Below are 22,612 nucleotides of genomic sequence, written 5' to 3'. Positions count from 1 at the left end.
TGAAGCTAGGGCTACTTACCCACGGGGGTGTCCTCTGGGAGGCTGAATAGGGCCATGTTTCCATTGGTGCTGCCCACTCCGTTGTCAAAGAAATGGGGGGCAAAGTTGGCCTGGACTAGAAAGAAGAAAGGAAAGATCCCCCAGACACCCCGGGAGAGCTTCGCACCAGCGTGGCATTGGTCAGACCCCACTAGTGCGAAGAAGAGCGCTCTGTCTCTCCAACTTCTGCCGCACGGAGGGTCCCCCTACCCCCGCAACTCCAATGGGCTCCGACTGTGCTCCAGCTTCTCCAAGACACAACGTTATCCGGGCGTTTAGGAGCGAGGTGGCGCCCAATCCCACCCCCATCAAAGGGAGGACTGAAAACTCTTGCTCAGAGAGGGGCAGTGCCCCGACAAGGTCATACTGCGAGGCAGGATACCTTCCCTTGTCCCTCCAAGCCATCGAAGTAGTTAGTCAATCTCCCACCCTGCGTCCGAGGAAGGGAGAGCAGCAAGGGTTTAGCCCCTCACCGCGGGGATCTGGGTCCACCCCTCTGGAGAAGCGCCCCAGGAGCGCCCAAGATCTGGCCGGGCCAGACAGCTGGAAGGACTTCTCCCGCCCCCGTCCCGCAGCCCGAGTCTCTCTGGAAGTGGACGATGTCCCTGAGTCCACCCAAGTCGCGCCGTCCCCCATTCTCCCTGTCACCCACGGCGGCCGGAGGGGCCCAGCAGCCACTCACCCAGGCAGAAGGGCAGCAGCCCCAGCGCCAGGACGGCCCGCGGCCCGCGCCTCATGTCTCCGCGGGTGGGTAGTGAGCTTCACCGCCGCCGAGGCCGGGAGCAGGAGCATCAAGCATGCCCTGGATCCGCGAGGAGAGCAGAGACGACAATGGGGGTGGCTGCGGCTGCGGCGGCAGCGGCGGGAGGGGGCACGGGGTGGGAGTGCCGGGTGGTGAGAGGGCGCTAAGCGGATGACAGGGCTCGGATCTGTGCAGCTAGAGCACTCCTGCCCACCGCCTGATGAGACCAATTAGTGGGAACGGAGCTGAGGGACCTGCAGGAGGGCTGACAGGACTGTCCTCCCTCCCACCACGCCCCCTTTGCTCAAGCCTGGCGCTCAGGAGCCAGGGGCCTCGAAGTGCAGAGACAGGGCATTATGGAGGGAAAGGAGTGTTTCTTTCCCCCTGGTTGCCCTGAAAAGGCTGTTGGAAAATTGGGGCTTCCCTGGGTCCCCAAGTCCTGGTAGGGCTAGGGCTCCACCCCAGTTTTCCTTTTTCATGAACTTCTTCTGTGAGTTTCAGGGAATTCAGGACTTCTTGAGCATTCTTGAAGACAAAACAGTGGGCAGGGAAAAAGCCCAGACTTGGTCTAAAGGGATATCTGGAGGAGAAGTGAGAGGAGAAAGAGATGGAGAGGTTTGGGGAGGCATTGCCTTAGCAATCTAAATAGGTCCCAGGAACCACATTCCTAAAGGCTTTGAAGGTGAGACCAAAAGATGGAGAACAGGTGGTGAAGGGTTGTCAGGGCCTCCTTTCTGGGATCCCAGGAATGCCTGCCTGCCCTCCAGCTCTCCCAGAGGGTCTCATCACATGTGTTGTGTGTTGTGGGCAGCAGACTCACTCTCATCCCTAGAGCACAGTCTGGTGACCATAGAGGAGCAGCTGACTCACTCTTCAAGCTGGCGGAGGAAAGGCAAATAGTTTGCAGGCAATTTCAAACCCCATCTTGAGGTAGACTGGCATATAGCTGGCCAACTCAAGTATGGACTGCCCAGGTAAGGGGAGCTCCCCAGACCTGCAGGATATTTAGGCAAAGCAAGGCACTGCTTTGGGACCCTGGCTGATTGATACCTGGCTGATTGATACCTTACCTGAAGCAGGTAAGGGCAGGAACTTGCCAGTTTCTAGTAAAGTTCCCTGGGCTCTCTCATTGTCCTGTTCTGACACAGGAGTGTGCTTGGAAACTTAGCCTAACTCCCTTCTCATGGCTGTGTCATTCCTGAGTTAGAAAGGAGGGCACAGGGCAGCCACTTGAAGCCAGGTTACATTCCAGGATGCCCTTCGGAAGGTGTGATTTCAGGTAGAGGAGACCCCCCTACCTCCAAGGGCCTTTAAGGGAGCATGGCATCCCCCATCTCCTATGCCAGGCCACCTTGATTAACTATTAGCAAGGGTCAGGACTCAGAGAGAAGGAGGGAGAAGATGAAATAATGGTTCTAGGACATTCAAATTTTCAGGCCCAATTAATTCATCTTGTTGGATCCTCTCAGGCTTGGCATTTTGAAAAGCTGCTCTAGAAATTGCATAGACCTTTCTTCATCTTTCAATCACAAAATGCTGGGACAAAGCCAAGGTCAGTGTTCCTCAAGTCTTACATGGAGATGAGAAGACAGAGGCTGGCTGGAGGCAGAACCAAAGTTTCCAGGAGCCATCTTGTCATACGCAAAGAAGAGCCCACTCTCCTTGTGTCCTGTCCACTATCTCTTCACTATAGGGTTCTTTGGGACCTTTGATTCTCTGTCCTCAGTTCACTTAGTCAACAGACTTATACCAGAGAGGAATAGAGAAGATAGGTCACATGCCAACTGTGTGTGTATGAGGATGTGTGCAAATGTGTGTGTGTTCATCCTCACCCCTATTACCTTATTTAACCTACACAGTCCTCCTGGTATCATTGTCCCTACTTTACAGAAGAAAAACTTAAAGCTCAGAAAGGGTAAGTCACTTGCATAGGTCCACAGAGCCAGTGAGCAGAGGTTGGATTTATATCCAGTTGGACTGCTTTCAAAGTTGAAACTCTTTCCATGGCTGATGTAGATGGCCATGAAGTTAAGGAAACTTTAGACTCTGAGCTCCCTTACTCACATATCCCTTCCATATTTGTACTTTATAGTCTTTTCCTTGAAGAGATTGCCTCCGTCCCAATTGTATAAGCTCAGATCTGCTAGAGTGACTAGCTGTCCCAGTTTGCCTGTGACTGAGGGTTTCTAGGGATGCACTAATTTCCATGCTAAAATCAGGAAAATCTGGGGTAACCTGAGATGGGGTGGCCACCCTAGATCTGGCGCTGTCCTCAGAGCACCTAAAAACATGGAAAAGCAGCAACGCTTCATGGTAGTTTTTGTCACAGATCTTGATCTTGACATTGCACACTGGGGTTGGGGGGTGGGGGTTGGGAGAGTGTGGGGGTTGGAGTGGGGCTGGAAGCTATGTGGAGGACTCAGTTTGCTGTAGCGGGAAGGGCTCATCTGCCATGAATTATAAGACTTGGTCTTCACCCTGCAGACACTGAGCAGCCCCAGGAACCCAAGTCACCCTTACCCTCTACCTGCCTACCACCCCTGCAGGGTAACTGAGGAGCTCCCTCTCTCCTGGGCCTCCCCACATGTTATCTGTGGTGCCATCAGGTCATCTTTGGGTCAGGTTCTGACAGCTTTTCCTCTGGCAAATGGTCCAGTTATTGATAAGTGAGAATTACAGAGTCAGCTGCCAGCCTGGGCATGCACACATGTTCTAGCTGTTTGCCAACACATCAACCCAGGCATAAATGCACTTTTACACCTTTGCTCTTATCTGATCTTCCTAAGTGTGCTAACCCATAGCCTCTTGCCCACGTGTGCACACATATTCTCACAGCTGTCCACAAACATACACATGTGAGTTCTAGTCCCATTTTGTCACCTATTTGTATAAACATACATAATGCCATTCACATGCAAACTTGTTCATGTGTTATCACAAACTTGCTCATGTGTTATCACAAACTTGTTCCTGTCTTATCTCCATGTGTAAACACACTCAGCCCAGCATCTGCATGCACATCTGCATGTAGAAGTTGGACCAGGTACTCTCTAGGCTCCCCCTAGTGCTGAGAAGATGGTGAGCACCTGCTGTAGCTATTCAACAACACAGATGGAGGAGGAGGCAAGGGTAGGTAAACAGTTGCTGCAGTGTCTCTGACTCTGCCCCAGTAGTCTGGGAGACCGTCTGGCAGATTGTCAGCCTCTGCCTGTCCCTCTTGTTCCTAGACCAGGTGTAGGGTGACAGTTTCAGTTTCCTCTGGAATGAGGATGAGATCCCTTCCCCATTGTTGTGGCCCTGCCTATCCCCTTAACGGAGGTACTCTGCCACTGTTTCCTGGTACTCAGTGATGCCCCAGTAATCATTTTGCCCATGGACTGACTTCTGGATTGTAATGTTGTAGTGCTTTGAACATGACATTCACACAGGTAGGCAGACTTTGCCTAATTCTACCCTGTAGATGTCTTCTTAGTTAGCTAAGTCTGCTGCATGGCTGAGTCTGGTAGGGAACACATCAAAGAAGATGTGTTTCTCCAGAGGGTTTTTCTTCCCCCAGTATGCCCCCATCCCCAAGCAGAACTGGTCACCACTTGGGACAATGAATTGAAATCGTCTGCTTGGTTTTCTCCTCCAGGGGGCTGTGAACCATTCAGAGAAAGGCTGTATTTAATTCATAGGTTGCTTTACTCTCGGCAAAGGTCCTGGGACACAGTGGGTTCTTCTTGTGTGAGTCAGCCTTCTACTACTGCAACTAATATCTGAGGCAATCAACTTATAAACAGTAAAGGTTTGTTTTGGCTCCCAGTTTTAGAGCTTTTAGTCCATGATCCATTGGCCCTGTTGCTCTGGGTCTATGGAGGCACATCATGACAGAAGCTGGTAGTGGAACAAAACGGCTCACTCCTGCATAGGAAGTGAAAGAGAGAAGAAGAAAGAACGGACTGGGGTCCCCCTCTGAGGTCATGCCTCCAATAACCTAAAGACTAGGCCACACCTCTTAAAGGCTCTACCACCTCCCAATAGTGCCACAGGCTGGGGACCACACCTTTAACACATGGATATTTGGACAACATTTATCAAAGCCATACTCCTTAAGGAGTAATCATTCACTTCTTTAATGAATGAGGAAATAAGTGAACGAAGAGTCTTCTAAGAATGTCAGGAGTTTTAGTTCCTGGTTCTAGTTAACCACTGGCCCTCTGCATGCCTTTGACATGCTCTCCCATCCTTCCATAAATTGACAGAGTAGAATAGCCAGAATATGTTGTAATGCTTCTGAGCCAGGCAGGAAATGGAAATGTTTGAAATTGGCAGGGTGAAAGACAATAGGGAGTGGTAGAAACTATGGCTCACACATATGACTGTTCACATCCATGGAATATTTGAATTTTGAGCTGAACAAGCAATAAGCAAAAAAGGTTGTGTTTTGATGTGGAAAGGAACTCCCCAGTGTGGACATCTCACAGCTTGATGCCTCCTATCTTTCTGGTTAACACTTTGCTAATCTGAGGGTTTGTGCAGCTTAATTGAATTTACACGGCAGTTGTGCACCGAAGTCCATTTCCAGGGTTGGAGCTGTTGATGGTGTATCTGCTAGCTGCTTCGAAGCTGTCTTCATACTTCCAGGCTGCTAATAAACTGGCAAGTTTTCGCCACTGCTAGGGAGACCAAACTAGACCACTGGACCTACCCATATCCTAGGTGTTCCCAGTAAGTGGAGTCACTGTGTGAATGAATGCTAGCCAGCTGGAGCGTGGTCTCTGCAGGGCTCTGGGAGGCGGCTTACCTGATCATTTGCCCAGAATGAACTGGGAGTTGTGATGAGCAATCTTAGCCTCACTTTACAGGTGGGAAACCTGAGGTTCTGAGAAGCTTCCTGACCTCCCCCAATGTCACACAGTGGATGCTTAAAGAGGCACCGTTGGAACCTGAAATCTATCTTGGAAACCAATCAACTACCCCAGGTGCCCCTTTCCCACTTCAAGGACCATGGACTCACTCTGTTGCCATGGAGACTGTGTACTTTTACCCTACTGTATCCTGTGAACATGTCTAGATTCCTCGAGGAGTCCATCGGGGCATCATAAGAACTCCAGCTTTATTGGTTTAAAGTCATTTACAGATGTTTAGGATTCCTCCCCGTGTTTGAATAGTCTTATGCACAAGACTTCCCTGGATACTCAATATATCTTTTGAGAACTAAGTTTTTCTACTGTTCGGGCAAAGGACAGAGGGGACAGGGAGAGGTGGGGCAAGTATAGGGTCCTCGGCTCCCTTTCAAGTTACTGCTTTTATTTATTTATTGGTTTTTCTTAGTTATACATGACAGCAGAATCCATTTTGATAGAATTATATAAGCATGGAATGATTCTTATTCTAGTTAGGACCCCATTCTTGTGGGTGGGCACAATGGTGGGATTCATTTAAGAGTTTTCACACGTGTATCTAGGAAAATTATGTTAAATTTATTCTACTGTCTTTCCTATTCCTATCCCCCTCCCTTTCTTTTATTCCCCTTTTTGTCTAATATACTAAACATTCTTTCTTCACCTTCCCTACTTTATTGTAGTTTAGTTTCCACATATCAGCAAAAATATTTGACCTCTGGTTTTTGGGGACTGGCTTATTTCACTTAGCATGAAGTGATGGACACTATGTGTCCAGATTCATTCATTTACTGGCAAATGTCATAAAGTCATTCTTCTTTATGGCTGAGTAATATTCCATTGTGTATATAAACCAACATTTCTTTATCTGTTCATCTGTTGAAGGGCACCTAGGTTGGTCCCATAACTTGGCTATTGGGAACTGAGCAGCTATAAACATTGATGTGACTGTGTCACTGTAGTATGTTGATTGTAAATCATTTGGATATATGCTGAGGAGTGGGATAACTGGGTCAAATGGTGGTTTCATTCCTAATTTTCTGAGGAATCTCTATACTGCTTTCCAGAGGGGTTGCACCAATTTGCCAATTTTCAGTCCTTCCAACAATGTATGAGAGTTCCCTTTGCCCCACAGCCTTGCCAAGTGTGGGCTGCTCTGAAAGTCAGCTGAACCTGGGAGGCTGGCCTCTTTCTTGCACCCTTTCTCTGTAAGCTTCCCTGAGCCATGGCATGGCAGTTCTTGTCCTCAAGAGAAAGTGTCCTCTTCCCCCAAGAGCCAGGCTGTGTCTTCTTTTTACTTGTGTGCATTAACAAATACCCACACACAAAATTACCAAAGAGGCTGACGCTCCAGGACTGGTGTTTCCTCACTCTGCCTGTTTCTGGGAGAGGCTCACTTTTGTGATGGGGCACATGATTTTGAGTCATTTCTCCTAGTTGACTCAAGCACATGCATTAAGTCATGTGTGTGTGTGTGTCTGTGTTTGTGTGTGTGTGTGTTTTCTTTACCTCTTTTCTGGAGGGAGGGGTGGGCATGGAGAGAAGAGAAGAAGGAAGGACAAGGATACAGGGACCACCAGCTCCCACTGCTGGTAGGTGAGGCAGCTGCCTTACCAAGGAGGGAGTGCCTGGTGAGGGTCTGACTTTTCCCCACAGCCACCCAGCTAATGCATCACCAAGGCCACCCCACCATGTTCAGAGACATCCCCGCCTTCCCCCGGTGCCTTATCCTCCCCAGTTCATTCAATCTCCTTTACCTGTGGTCTCTCCTGCTCACACACTTTTCTAGTTCTTTGTTGTTCTCGAGAGAAAACCCCAGATACCTGATGGCCTGTCATTCTATGTGCCCCAGGCTGGATCCTCCGCTTCCCCTTCTGCCCCCTATTGTTGTCCAGTTACTGAATTCTGCTCCAACACTCAAGTCTTTCTGCCCAGCCCTTGGTGTGCTCCTACCCAACCCAACCCATAGGCCACAATTACACACACGCACACACACACACTCTTCACTCCACACAAACACCACACTACACACTATATACCCACCACATACATCACACAGCAACCATGTAGACCACACACCTACACCACACACTACACATACATCACACACTACACATACATCACACAACACACCACACATAGAGCATGCACCGTATCACATGCACACATACCCTCCCAGTAAACACACGTCACATCTTCCTCATCCCCCAACACAAACCTCATACATGCATGCTCCTTCTTTTAGCTGGATTCTCCATCCCACTAACTCAATTCATGTGTCAGCTGCCCATCTTTTCGCTCCCCTCTTGCACCTGGCCTGCAATTTTTCCACTGGTGCTCACAGTTTTGTGGAGTGGTGATTGCCTATCCAATGTTAAAGGACCCTGTTTATCTCTGAGCTTGAGAACCCAGCACCGAGTCACTGCCAACCCCAGAAATAGGGTGCTGAAGGTGTGAGTGAGTGAGCCCAGGAGCATCTATGAAAGGGATGGGAAAATCCTGCCTTGACAAGATAAAGACTTGTAATGTGCCCGGGGACTGCTATCCCCACATTCTGCACCTGGGACCTGTGCCCGTCACCCTCAGATCAGGTGGGCTGGTCGTGTCCTCCATGCCTGTGGGTGATGCGGGGATGGGGCTTCTCACCTTGCTGGGAGAATCTGATTAGAAGGGAGCTTTACTGAGAAATAAGCCTCTTAAACCTGAGCCATCTGTCCCCTGTGAGCCACGGCTCTGAGCCTTGTGATCACTGTAGCAAGGAAGACAGCGACATTACTCCTGTGTGCTTGCCCTCTGAGAAGGTCCTGTGATCTCCATTTATACAAAAAAAGAGACTGTAATGCTCAAGTTGCATGAAAAATCCTGGGCAGGGCTGGGCTTTGCATCTTGGGGTGTTGAACCTGGTTACTGTCCCTATTGCCCACAACCTAAGTTGTGCTGTGATAGAGAAGTGGTCTGCATGTTCTTTACTGGATGGTTTTATTTTAGTGGAATGCTGTGGCTCAGGCCCTATCACCAATTTTCTCAAAAAAAGATGCGTCATGGATTTTAGCTGTTTGTTTATTTGTTATCAGTTTGGGTCTTCTTTCCAGTAGACTCATGTCTGAAAGTTAGCAAGTGTTTCCTTCAGGGGTCACTGGATGCTGGTGACTAAATGCCAGGATTGGAGTATATCTGAGGATGACTGAGACTCTGCACCACCCTTCGGTCTTACTATGCTGAATTCTCGTAGACTTAGAAGCTTCTGGAACCCTAGGTGCCACAGGTCATGGTGAAATCCTCAACTCTCTGCACTAAAGGGACCTCCTGGGGTTGAAGTCTTGGGGGTTGGGCCTGGCTCACAACAGCTCTGCAGACTGTGGCAGGATTGGGACCAGGACCTGGAGTTCCAGAACCTTCCCCAGGGCCCTTGATGCCTTAGATGACATTCTCCAACATCACAGCTCACTTGCTAAGAGGGGCAAACCAAGGGTTCTGGTGTTTCTGGTGCTGAGAACAAGAATCTCAGCTGTATGGAGCCTGGCTCTGGGAGAACTACACCTGCGGGAGAGCCCCAGGCACCACCCAAGACTGTGACATTGGCTTGAGCTTGCACACTCTGCAGAGCCTCATGCGGTTTCCTGGGGAGGAGCAATGGGTAGAGGCATGAGGACAGGAAGGCAGAGAGTGGGGAGCAAAGGTGGGGAGCAAAGGTGGGGCGGGGAGAGAAAGAGAGAGAGAAACATAATTAAGACTTATTCTCAAGCACAAACTTTTTTTAAAAAAAAATCAAAGCAAAAAATCAGACCTTCCCCTCCTCATGGGAGGCCCAGAAAGGGCCCTTCATGGCAAACATGACTACCCCAGATGGTTTCGGTCATGTTGGGGGAGTCTGGGGAACTCTGATTTACTGGCAGAAGGTGGAGAGAAGGTGACTTATACCAGGCAGAGCACACTTGAGTTGGCCTGGGTCTAGGAGGCCTGTTTGTGAAGGCTGTGGCCCGAGGGCTTGCCACATGGACATGCAGCCCTTGGACCCCCAGACTGTCTCCTCCTAGGCAGCAAGTGCCAGGCCACATGTGTTCCAGAGCTGCATTTGCATCATTGGCAAACCAGTCCTATTTACAGGAGGACAATCCACAAGAAAGGAAATACTGCTTGCATTAAACTATTCTTCATATTATTTTTAATAGCAGAAAAAAATGCTGCTAATAGTGTATCCTGTGATCTTTATGGATAATTAGTGATGATACCTCATGATGATAGAAACACCGAGGTTATAAAAAATGTGTAGCAACATAAAGAAAATTGCTTATTATGGTTAATATTAAAGATTTTTAAAGTGAAGTACAATAAAAACAAAGCCAGGCAAATCTTTTTTGCATAATAATAACAAAGAAAACATGAATGAGAAATGTTCTTAAGTTATGGTAATGAGATTCTTCTTTCTCTCTTGATTCCAGATTACTACTACATGCACTGTTGTATGAAAGTTAGTAACAGAATCTGGAGCTAAATTATTTGGACTCAAAGCCCAGCTGTACCATTTACTTACTAGATGTGTAACCTTTAGTAAGTTACATAACTTATCTGGGTTTTGATCCCTCATCGGTGAAAATAAGGATAGTAAAAGCATCTGACTTTTAGGATTATTGTGAGGATTAGATGTGTTAGCAGATGTAAATATGACAACTAGTAACTGCTATATAAGCACTTGCTACGTAAAAAATAAGTTTAATTCTCATAATTCATCCACAACCTCATGTATTAATCATAAGTAAGTGCTAACGTTGGTGTGATTTTCTTTCCATTTTTTTACTTCCTACTTGAAATTACTTTCACCTTTCTGTGGTGATAATCATGAACATACATAACTTATTCTTTTCCATTGACACCATGTCATGAGTATTTCCACCAGCATTTCTGATGGCCCATGATGTCCTGACCACTGCCCACCCCCTCTGTGCTCTGTCCCCACCTGTAGATCCCAAGTGTCATTGTTGCGTCCTACAATAAACATCACAGTTGATTGATTGGGAATAGGTGGTCATTCTCCGCCCTTCTCTTGCAACTTCTCCCATCAAGGTCTAGGATCTATTTCCCTGTTCCTAAGATCTGGGCTGGTCTTGTGACTTGTTTTGGCCAATAGCACGGGGTGGACATGAAGGTGGGTGTTTTCTGAGCCTCCCCTTGAGGAAGCCTCCACGTTCCCATTCCCAAATGGTGGATCCCTGCAGCCTTCTTGTGAACATTCTGGGCTAGTTTGAATGAAGAAAGACCACGTGGAAGCAAATCCAGTTGTTACAACAAGACTCTCCTGAACTAACAGCTATTCAACCCACAAACACATGAAGGAGTCCAGCCAAGATCCACAAAGCTGCCTCTCTAAACCTTAGAAGAATGAACAAGACCAGCCGAGACTAGAAGGAATGCTTAGCTGACCTGCAGTCGCATGGAAAATAACAACAACTTACTGCTTTGGGTCACTCAAGTTGGGGGTGTTTTTAAGGCAGTTACAGTTAATGGACATCATTACAGGAAGCAAGACCACAGATTTGCAGTCCCTCTGGTGGGTCCCCAGGGCTGAGGGCTCTGTCCACCTCCTCCAGGGTCTCTACTTCTGGGTCCTCATGTCTATTCTGATACTGTTGCTGAAACCCTGAAGCCACCACATGTGTTTCTCAGTGGGCAATCTTTGTCCCTCCTGTCTGAGGTCCTTCCTAAAGACAGAGACAACTGCATGGTAGGAGAGGAATCTCTCATCCACCATGAGTCTTCTACTGTGGGTTGAATCATTTTGCTGAACTTTGAAGCAGAGAGGGGCATGGGACTCCCAGTATCTGGGCAATCTCTCAAGTCTTGCCACAGGGCTCCCCAGGTCCTAAGCAGCCATCGGTTGACCCTAGTTTAAACCAGAACAGCTTTGCATCTCAGGGCCAGTGCCTGATGCCCCTTCAAGCCAACAGAGTTAGTATATTGAATGTTTTGTTTTAAAAAATATTATGACAATGCTGCTATATAGATTGCTCTAATTTTGTAAATCTTTAAGAAAGACTTTTTATCAGGAAATTGGTAAATGGAGTCAATTCATCAAATCCACCATTTTTTCACATTAATTTTTGGAGATGGTTTTTGCCTTAACCCAGAGTCCTGGGCCTTCCATATCTCGACACTCCTGTGAGTTTCACGCAGCACTTAGATATAAAGCAGTGCCCAGAGAAGGCTTTAGAATGAGGAGCAGCTGCCATCCAGGTGTGGGTCACAGCTGGTGCTGGCAGCCCTGTATTAATTTCTTGACTGCAGATGGAGGCACAGGCGCTTTCATATGTCCATGTGCTGGATTCCATGAGGCTAGATTCCAGGAACCTGACACACCCCAAAATCCTGCTCTCAGTTACACAACACCCTGATTCATTTTTCTCCCTCCTTTTCTCTCAATCCCAGTGTTGGTCCCGGAAGATAATGGGTGGAACCCTCAAGCCTGGGCAAGAATGCGTGAGCTTTGGTGTTTGGCATGGGAATCATCGCTCTCCTGCCCCAGTGGAAGCAGGCAGGGTCCAGCCTAACTCCATGGTAAGAGTGGGGGTTGGGGGGGAGTCAGGCTTGATGCCAAGTGCCCCACTGACTCCTCACTGCAGCCCCATGCAGATTCACTTATCATACCTTTTCACAGGGCAGGTGACTGAGGCTTAGCAAGGCTGGGGACCTGCTCAAGGACATGGATCTAGTGGGTGGGGAGCTGAGATGCCAACCGGAATGGCACTTTTCATCTAAGAAGTCTGCAGTCCAGCTTGGCATGCTGTGTCGTCCAACCCATGCTACAGGAGACTTTCCCTCCCAGGAAAAGACAGGTAATTGTAGTGGAAAGAGGTGCACAGAGCCTGGCTTTCGGCTCTGCCCAGTTTCCTACTGGGCCTCACAGTTTTCCAATCTATACAATGGTGACAAGACCTCCCTAGGGTGGTAGCAAGGATTTAAATGCGATCACATGGCAAGGACCTGGAAATATGTTTAAAAGTTGTTTATATGTTTCTATAGTGGAAATTAAAAAATATATATATATACACCTGAAGAAATTCAGTCTCAACTTAGAAGTCACAGCCCTAGGTTATTTTTCCAAAGTGTTATATGACTAACAAAGGGACTACTTTTGTACTGTGCACAAAGGGTGAACCTGGCCATGTTTCCTATGAACTGTGTGTACTTGTATATATGTGTGTGTGTGTGTGTGTGTGTATGAGTTTGTGTGTATCTGGGTGTGTAATGTGTGGCACATGTACATGTGTATGTAGTGTGCATATATGTGTGTGTAGTATGTATGTCTGTGTTTTTGTGTATGTGTCTGCGTGCCTCTGTATGTGTAGTGTGTAAGTGTGTGTGTGTGAGTGGGCACAACACCACCCCTCAATGGTCTATTCTTGACAGCTTCTGAGCATCCCATGCTGGGGAGGGGTGAGAGGGGCCTAGGTTTGCAACTCATAGAAGTGTTCCTCCCCAGCAGGCCTGGGGGAGCAGAGTTACAGTGAGCCTGTGCTCACCCTTCACCTTGCCTGGGCAGATGCCTCACATTCTCTTTGCGGTTTTGCAATGTGCGAGGTGTGCGTGTGAGAACTGATTATTTTTACCCAGCCCCAGCTGGGTGTGATGCCAGCTGGAAAGAAGAGGTTTTCAGTGTCTGGAGAGAAGTAGCTTGAGGTTGGAGCTGTCATGTCTCACTCCCCACCCCTCACCCCTATCCACATCTGAGCTTCCCTTTGGGGTGGGTGGGACTCTTGGTTGCTAAGACAGGCATGAGGCTCTAGTGTTAGTCATGGGCTTTGGGGGCTATAGCCTTAGAGAAACAAGAAGGGCCGGGGCCTCCTTGGAATCTATGGGGAGGGTATTGAGTCAAAGCATGGGCCCTAGAATGGGGGTAGATCTGCTCTTCCAGGCCTCACCCTGAGCACGGAGCCCATTTGGGTGCCTCCATCTGGGTGCCTAGGAATGGAGCCTGGATATTGGCAGCCTGCATCTTTGGGGGCTGCAATGTGCCCCTCCAGGCTGAAGCTCCTGGCACCTGCATGCCCCATCCACCCGCAGGTGGCTTGCACTGCTGGCCTGTGCGTCAGGTCCACATTGCTGCAGTCGGGCACCCTTGGTTTGTAGATTCCATAAGCACCTTTGGCCGCCCCAGCTCCTTTTTGTGTTCTATGTCTTCTTCTAGCTCACTCCAGGCCTTCAATGCCACTGCTGCCTCTTTCTGGACCATCAACCTCCATGGTCTGAGGCAGGGTTCCTGGCCCTTCATGGGGTCTCTTAAATCTCACTTCCTCTGACACCTCCCATCCAAGGGACAGGTACACCCCATGCCATTTCTTAATTGTGTCTTGCTTTTCCTTGATAGAATGTGTTCAGTTTGAAATGGTTAATTTGTTCCCTCTAAGCTCTAGGAGGCAAAGATCATACCTGTTGGTGGCCCCCTCTGTACCAGGGCCTCACACCAGGCTCAGGTGGGGGCTGATCAACGTGTCTGGCCTGTTCCGTGACCCCCTGGAGCTATTCCCTAACCCCAGGTATGAGCAGGTATGAGCACTTACCTTTCTGGGTTGTCAGGTTGAGAGCAGGAACTCTGTGGCAGCAGAGTTTCCAGGACTTGGCAGGATGCCTTTTCCCTGAGGATGGATACAAAAAAGCCCAGACACTCCTTTAGTGCACTTGGGGGTACCCTGGGGTGGTTCTGGGCAGGGAGACCCAGGTTCAGGAAACTCAGGATGAGCCAGGCTATGTGAGGGAAAGGGTGAACTTTGCTGTATTTTAGTTTTCAGAAATAATAAAGTCAATGTTGGAAGATGGCTATGCCCTCAGAATATGTCCTCCTCATTTTCCTGTCCGAAGAACCATTCTGTGGCCCAGAAATGTCCATGCCCTTCCACACAGTCTCCCCTGGCAATCTAGCCTAAGAATCCTAAGTATAGGAAATATTTTATGTACACGTTTTTTTTTCTTTTACATATACTTACTACAGTGCAACATTTTGAACCATCTAAATGTCTGAGCACATAAATTTGTGCTATCTCACTCACTTGATGGCAAATTATACATGAGACTATTATATTATATATTATATTATATATTGAAAATAATGTCAATTTTGGGATCTGCCATAGATAGTCCTAAATGGAATAATAGGAAGCTTTATGGAGAAATATATTCATCCTTATTGAGTTGCCATTAGAGTAGCATTGGTGACCTCTAAGATATCCAAAAATATATTTCTGCTTATGTCAGAAATATGATTTTAAGTTGAAGGCTTGAAGGCCATCATTTATAACAAATGCTATCAGCTGTGTTTTCTGTTATTTATCCACTGCAGTTCAGCAACATTTTTCATGTTTGCTCATTCATACATTTCTTAGTTTTGTATTTTAAAGGTTTAAGCTTTTTCCCAGTGAAGTAACATCACATATAGATTGTTTAAAGTCTTAGTAAACAAGTTTTTATAATACAAAAAGACCAAATATTGACCATATAGAGATATTAGCAATTAAAAAAAGGATGCACATAAGACTGAAAAGAAATAAACAGAATATTGAAATGGTTATACTTTTTTTTTTGATACAGGGGATTGAATTCAGGGGCACTCGACCACTGAGCCACATCCCCAGCCCCCTATTTTGTATTTTATTTAGAGACAGGGTCTCACTGAATTGCTTAGCGCTTCACTAAGTTGCTGGGGCTAGCTTTGAATTCTCAATCCTCCTGCCTCAGCCTCCCAAGCTGCAGGGATTACATGTGTGCACCACCATTCGTGGCCAGAACATGGTTATTCTTGAATCATGAAATCATGGGTGTTTTTCTCCCCTTTACATATTTCTACATCCCTGGCTCTAATAAATGTTGAAATAACCAAAATCATTGAGACAAAAAAAAAAACTTGGTAGTTTCTAGAGTATCAGGTAAGAGAAAAAGCCCAAAATATTCAGCTATCTAAATGAAGAAAGGCAGGGGAGCTAAATATTCACATCCACAAGGGTGGAAAGATCATGCTCCCCACTTCTGAACATGTATAAATGTGCCCCATATCTATCCCCATTTCATACATACCCTCATCCCATCTGCCTGTGCAAGATGTTTGGGATGTTCAAATTCAGATAGTCAACTAATTAATTATTCATTCAGCACTAATTTGCTCTGTCCCAGCCATGCTACAGATCCAACAGAGTGGCTCCAGATTTTCTAGACAGGTTGGACTCACATGCAGCAATCTAGCTGGGAGATCTTGGGTTTGCATGTAAGCGCGATGGTTCACCTAGGCTGTCTTTTTTGGGGGAGTTGGAGCTGTTGAAAGAGATTGTAGGTCCTGAAGCCCCAAAGCCACCTGTTTGGTGCTAACTATGGATAGAGGCACTGCATGGGTTCAGGAGCAAGAGCCTGTGTTGTGCAGGATTGCCTGCCAAAGCCTGAACTCCAACAGTTCCTGTTTGGAAACTTCCTAGAAACTAGAATTCAGGTAGTACCTCAGGTACTAGCACCCCAGGGGGGCAGCCCTACCTTCTGAGGAGAAGATGGAGAAACAGAGAAGCAGGATACAGAACAGGCTGGAAAGTATTAGAAGCCTCATGGTGAGGTGACTGGAGTCTCAAGTCTTCAGCTGGAGCTGTGCTGCAGAAGGCTTCCCTCAGGGCCACTATGGCAATTATAGAGAGTGACAGGGAGAGGCATTTCCCAATGGGCAGGGCACCAGCAGCACTGAAAGTCCTGAAGAGTACAATCAGCTCCTCCCAAGAGGAAACTTTCAGTTTTTTGAGAAGTCAGGAGCATTTAGTGACCTGTAACACAGACAACTGTAAATGCCTAGCCCCTGAGCTCCCTGATCTGGTTTCAGTGGTCAGAGCAGGAAACTCCTGTTATAGGGGGAGAGCCACTTCCTAGGGTTGAACATTAACTTTTAGTATCTGGAATAATCATATGCATGTCTTCCTGCTCATTCCTCAGATGAAGCTGGGATAAGGACCATAAAACCCTTTGCAATGCCTCAGGGATGGCCAAACAACCTGGGTTTGAATCCTTACTCCTTCATTTATCAGCAATGTGACCTTGAACTTGTTGTTGAATATCTCTGAGTATGCATCCAGCTGTAAAATGGGCACAGAGATTGAGAGTTCAAAGCCATCTGCAGCAAGTTAGTGAGGCTCTAAGCAATTAGTGAGACGCTGTTTCTAAATAAAATACAAAATAGGGCTGGGGATGTGGCTCAGTGGTTGAATGCCTCTGAGTTCCATTTCCAGTACCCCCAACCAAAAAACAAAAAACAAAAACCCAAGGAGTAGTTGCACTATTGTTAAATTATTCAGGTGCGGGATAATTGTTTCATATGGTGATAAAATGATAGGGTACTTCAGGTATAGGGCTAGCCTGAAAGGCATGGAGGAGGGAAGCATCCAACCAGGATTGGCATGGGGAAGTTGGCCATGGGTGCAGGAGGCTCATTGGTTACCCATTCACTGGACATGTACCACCAGCTGGGCCACATTTTGGGCCTCAGGAACACAGAGACACTGTGTCTGGCCTCAGGTGACTTCTTTGGTGGAGGCAGCCATGCAGACAGGTGACTACCACACTGGATCCTAAGTGCTGTCCATGACAAAGGCTAGTGAGGGATATTGTACAGTGAAGGAGTTGGGGAGGAGGCAGTTTTGTAGAGATGGGCTAGATTGAGTGGGAAGTGGGATGGGGGCGAGATAGCATGATGAGTCAGGTCATGGTGGGCTGCTAGAGGTGAGGTGTTGGATTGGCTAAGGTATGAAAAGAGGAGGTATAGGGGTCTTTCAGCTGGGGAGAGACTGATGGTGTGAACGCTTTGAGTTCCTTTTCCATCAGGAATGGTCTCTGGATGTCCCTTTAATAATGGTGCATGGTTGCCTGAGCACATGCAAGACCCTGGCATTAAGGGGCAAGTTGGATGCTGCCAGTGTGGTAGCATATACCTATAATTCCAGTGCTCCAGAGGCTGAGGCAGGAGGATCGTGAATTCAAAGCCAGCCTCAGCAACAGCAAGGCACTAAACAAGTCAGTGAGACCATGTCTCTAAATAAAATTCAAAACAGGGCTGGGGATGTGGCTCAGTGGTTGAGTTCCCCTGAGTTCAATCCCCAGTACCCCCAGACCCCTAAAAAGATAGAGTTGGGTGCCCCTGCGCCTATAACATACAGTGAGTGGGTGTCTCTTATGCACCTTGCCAAGCCTCTGCCTGGGCTGTACTCTAAGCCCCTATTCCTGAACTAGCTCCTGCCTGTCCTTCCAGATCCAGCTTGAGTCTCCTCCTTGTGAATCATCCATGACGCCTGGAACAGCAGTGGTCACATAAGCTGTGACTGTTACCTCTTAGCATGCTCTTTCCCCCAGATGCAGAGACTATGGTGATACAGGGCCTGGTGAATGGACAGCAGGATCCCTGAGGAATGACAGTAATTTTATTGGAAATGTGTCCGAGGGGGTTTCCTGTTGAGCATGGGTCGGGGTGGGGCGGGAAGAGGCTGTCCCAGGCTGAAGAAGCAATATAAATTTTGTGTGGCTGGAGAGAAGATGGGCCAGCCTGCAGGAGCTCCTTTCTGGAAGCCAGCAAGTAAAGACATACACATAGCTGGCATGAGTGCACACGCATATTTGCGTTTATGCTTGGAATGGGATGGCCATCTGTCCTTTGTCTTAAGAATCATGTCCTTCTAACTAAGGAAATGATGGTGGTTCCCAGACTAGAAAGGCATGTGGGAAGATGGCATCATCTGTTCAAATCTCCAGGATCTCCCTGGTTCCTGGCAGCCAAGTCAGATGATTTCCTGCTGTTGGAGCCTAATCTATGGCCCTTCTATTCCCTGTTCCTCCTCATTTGCTGCAGGTTAGAGAAGCAATTTAACCCACATGCTTAACAGCTCAATGGGCAAGTCAATGGCTAGGGGCAATTTTGGCAGCCATCCCGTATGCTTTTATATGTTTGCAAAGCTTTAAAGTCAATCCCCACAAAGAAACTGGTTGGGGCAGTTAAGCTTCCGAACTAGACCTCATCCTTGTTAGTTACCCAGCCTGATTCCCTTTGTGGCCTGTTATCTGAATTCTGATGGCTATGCTGAATGTGCAGTGGCCATGGCAGGGGATTCCAGCAGGAAGAACCTGGGAATTTACCAGGGACAGAACCAGTGCTGGTGTCCAGGAGATACTGGGGGCAGCCACTGTTGGAAGAAGAGAGAGTCAGAAGGTGGGACTTCTCTTGAGGATGCATGTGCCTGCCAACACTCTATTCTTACTTAGATTGCAATAAACTGCTAGTTTCCTAATGGTGTTTCCTAAGATTAGGACTATATCCATGATCCACATTAAGGATAGTACTACTATTTTACTAATTTCATATTTTATCTGGGGTTGTTTGGGAGTGCTGCCACCGAGTTCTCTGAGCAGCCGCATACCTTGGGCTGCCACTTATATTGTCACCTGTTGTAACAGGTACTACTGGAAGAGTCCCTTATTGTTTTGGGCAAACCATCATTAGAGGGGAAGGGAACAGTCCAGCTGGCAGAGGGGCAGCTAAGAATTTAAGGCCAACTCCTAAACATGAACTCTAATCTCTTGGGGAGTATAGAAATTAGGAGTGGACTCTTAGGGAAGTGAAGAGATTTGTCTGTAACCTACTGACCAACTAAACTGGGATTTGGATAACTTTCCTAGTATTTGGCAGCCATTCAGCTATGGAATTGGAAATAGACTTCGGGTTCATACCACAGGTTTTTTTCCTCCTTACAGAACAGAATGCTAAGGGCACTGTCCACTAAGGGCAGGAGAAATCAGTTATCTTCAAGGGTTCTAGTCCTCATACACTCACACATACCAGTCACACATTTGCAGGTTTCTCTGGGACTGTACATTTCAGTGGAAAAAGGGACTCATTTGTCAGAATTCTGCTTTCTAAAGGCTCACAGAAAATTACTGAAGCAATCCAGGCCCACGTTAATTTAAATAACACCGAGTATAAAGTGTAAATTCCATGCTCAACCCCATTCCTCAGGGACAATCGATGTTCACAGATTTTCACCTGCTATTAACATTTCAAAGATAGCTGTCAACTTCTTATTTTTAAAAAGGAAGAAACACCTCTGGCTTTTTAGAATATTCAGAATCTCATGTTGAGCTGGGAGAGGTGAAAATGAGAAGCATTTTAACGGGAACACCTGCTAGTTTTAAGCACATGCAGTTTAGGTACCAAAAAGCTACTCAAATTTGACACTTTGAATGATTTCCAAAGATGATTTTGAAAATTTGTCAGCCTTCCTGAGAAAGAAGTCTCCAGACAAGCACTTAAAATTCTAGAGATTTTACAAGGAAGGAAAACAGTTCAAGTCAAATTTGCCATTTCTAAGACCAGTGAGGATGCTGCCTGTAATGTTCCCACCCTTTATGGTTAGAGCATTTTTTTTGCCTCGTGTCCTACACTGCAGTTTCTGGTGAAACACTCTCTGTCCAAGTGTTTTATGGATCCTATAATGGACCAGAGTTTACTCTCCTTCCTTTATTTGCCTGGCAAACTGCAGATCGGCTCTGAAGGGAGGGTGGGACTAGGTCCTGGACACTATCCTTTGCTTGTCCTCTCACTGAATTTCCTTCCTGTTTGAGGGAGGCAGGAGCTTCTATTTTGTCTTAAGGAAAATGAAGTTTCCCTTCACTTTGCAAAAAAGGTCTTGGGAATTTCTCAACTGCAGCCAGGTCTGTGTACTACAAAACCGTGGTTCTCCCCTGAGTTCCAGGAAATAACCTACAACATGGATGTTTAGCTTACACTCCACCCCATATTGTGCTCCACACCCCCCTGAAAGACGAGACTGTCCTCTACTTTTTACAGTTAATCTGAACTTCCTCATAACCTCCAATCTACTGGGTTTTGCTTGCCTCTGGGTGTCCTGCTGTGTGGTCAAGGCTGGTGAATGAGGCATCTGGCCCCTTGCTGACCCCTTTGCTTTCACTGGAGCTTTAAATCTTCCCATTGTTATTCACATCTCCCTTCCCCCTAACCCTGTCCACCTACAGCCTTTGCTGTGGGGTTATTCTGCCTGGCCTTGGTGGCCACCTACAGGTGGAACATCGTGATTTCCACCATATCACAAAGGCTTGTGGGGAGACTAGAAGGCATTGATTGGCTTTTCCATTCTTCCGTGGCCACTCCATATTGGTGTTGGAGCACCTGTGAAGCCATAGTCTTTGACTCCCTGATAGAAATAACCCTTTAGCTTTCACCTTTTGTCTCTTTCTGGGCCTTTTGGGCTTTTCCCCCTTACTCCATCCCATGTTTTTGGCTGGTATGGGGCACCAGCAGGCTGCCTCCCCTATTCTTGTGCAAAGCACAGCCTTTACAGTCACATGACCCAGGCTCTAACCAGAGTGCTACTATGTTTTAGATGACAAGACTGGTATACTAAAATGTTGACTGTAGGGAAATTTATTTATTTTGTAATATTATGTGGTCAATTTCCAGAAAGGAGGGTGCCGAGATTTTCCCTCCCTTTTTGCCAACCCCAGAATGTTTATTATCATAACAGTTCAGGATAAAAGACTTCAACATGCTGAATAGTCATTCTGACCCCGAGATGCTATAGTGATATTTTATTTAATTCCTATCCAAGATTCAATACCATTTCAAGATTTAAAAATATTTTGATTTTTTTTTAAAAAAATGTTTCTAGTCACCATTGACTTAGATTTACATTTTCTGAAGAATTAATTCTCTCATAATATGCTAAAAATGTATTTTATTTTACAACAAATTGTGATTGTATGTAATTATTAGGTTCAGTGAGGGAATGATTGAATCAAACTAATTAACATATTCCTAACTGCAACCTAATCAAAATGCCTTCATCTATCCTCTCCCCAGTTCCTGATAAATACCATTATTCTCTGTTTCTGAGTTTGATTTAGATCTTACATATAAGAGGACATATGACTTTTGTCTTTTGTTGACTGGCTTATTTCTTTTAACATGTCTTCTAGGGCCATCCATGTTGTTGCAAGGACAGACTTTTTTCAAGGCAAAGTAATATTCCATTGTATGTGTGAATTTCTTTATCCTTTCATCCACTGACACACATTTAGCTTGTGAATAATGTTGCAATGAATATAGGTATGAAGATACCTCTTTGACATACTGATTTCAAGTTTTTAGTATATACCTAGAAGTGGAAATGCTGGATCTCACTCCCTTTTTCAATGAAAACCTGTCTCCAGAAAATACTCAACCACCTACTTGTGCTCAAGGATATCTGATACTTCTTTGGTGGGGAATGACTTCCTTGTCACAGTTAAAAGGAAAAGTGTGTGGGGCACATGTGTGCGCACACACTGAAATTCAGGTCTGAATAATTGATGCCAATCCAATTATTTGATGGAGAAAGGTGAGAGGACAAGCTCACCAATTGCAATAGCCCAGCAGAAGGGAGGGTGTGCAGACAGGAGCTTGGGTGCCAAGGTTTTCTGCTTCTGCCAGCACTTGGGGCTGGACAATAGCAAGGTTTGGAATGGACCCTTTTTGTCAGTGACTGTTCTAATGCTGTATTATTTGGCAGTAGGCTTCCCAGAAGTGTTGCTTTGTTTCCTATTCTCACCCCCACAGCAGGTGTGGGGGCAGCAGGCAGGGGCGGTAGATGTGTGTAGTGCGGCTTGAACTGTGTAGCTTTTTGGCAAACTTCTACTCCGCTGGAGGAATAAGGGTAGGGCCTTGAAGGCTCTGGGTCCAGTGTTACAGTGGAGCAACATCTTGTTTTCCTGGATCTTTCCATAAGCTCAACTCTGAAATTTTTCTTTTGGTGGTGGTGGTGGGGATACCAGGGATTGAACTCAGGGCCACTCAACCACTGAGCCACATCCCCAGCCCTAGTTTGTCTTTTACTTTATTTAGACACAGGGTCTCACTGAGTTGCTTAGTGTCTTGCTTCTGCCAAGGCTG

At 46.7% G+C, this 22,612-nt stretch overlaps 2 protein-coding genes across 2 annotated transcripts in view; both read right to left on the bottom strand.

Moving 5' to 3' along the window:
- Cdhr1 (cadherin related family member 1) overlaps nucleotides 1–1,055 on the bottom strand; it is a 22,569-nt gene extending 21,514 nt beyond the window's left edge. The window contains exons 1-2 of the mRNA XM_048801673.1: nucleotides 722–1,055; nucleotides 20–115 (exon numbers count right to left, since the gene is read on the bottom strand). Of these exons, the coding sequence (XP_048657630.1) occupies nucleotides 20–115; nucleotides 722–776 (151 nt within the window). The 5' untranslated portion in view covers nucleotides 777–1,055. The remainder of the gene's footprint in view (nucleotides 1–19; nucleotides 116–721) is intronic.
- A 7,654-nt stretch (nucleotides 1,056–8,709) lies between these two features.
- Nucleotides 8,710–16,495, bottom strand: Gpr15lg (G protein-coupled receptor 15 ligand). Its single transcript, XM_015500035.2, has 3 exons — nucleotides 16,177–16,495; nucleotides 14,223–14,297; nucleotides 8,710–9,287 (listed from the first exon to the last, which is right to left on the bottom strand). The coding sequence occupies exons 1-3, from the start codon at nucleotides 16,244–16,246 to the stop codon at nucleotides 9,202–9,204; spliced, it is 231 nt and encodes a 76-aa protein (XP_015355521.1). The 5' UTR covers nucleotides 16,247–16,495; the 3' UTR covers nucleotides 8,710–9,201.
- Between the last annotated feature and the right edge of the window lie 6,117 nt (nucleotides 16,496–22,612).

The sequence above is a fragment of the Marmota marmota genome, unplaced genomic scaffold (genome assembly GCF_001458135.2).
Source record: "Marmota marmota marmota unplaced genomic scaffold, marMar, whole genome shotgun sequence".
Lineage (NCBI taxonomy): Eukaryota > Metazoa > Chordata > Mammalia > Rodentia > Sciuridae > Marmota > Marmota marmota.
This window is presented reverse-complemented; position numbering and strand designations above follow the sequence as displayed.

Excerpts from the sequence above, each read along its gene's own strand:
- Gpr15lg (XM_015500035.2), bottom strand. The coding sequence starts at position 16,246 with ATGAGGCTTCTAATACTTTCCAGCCTGTTCTGTATCCTGCTTCTCTGT. Across the intron at positions 14,298-16,176 it reads CTCCATCTTCTCCTCAGAAG|GGAAAAGGCATCCTGCCAAG; the intron begins GTAGGGCTGCCC and ends ATCCATCCTCAG. Across the intron at positions 9,288-14,222 it reads CAACCTGACAACCCAGAAAG|GAAACCGCATGAGGCTCTGC; the intron begins GTAAGTGCTCAT and ends GCTCCTCCCCAG.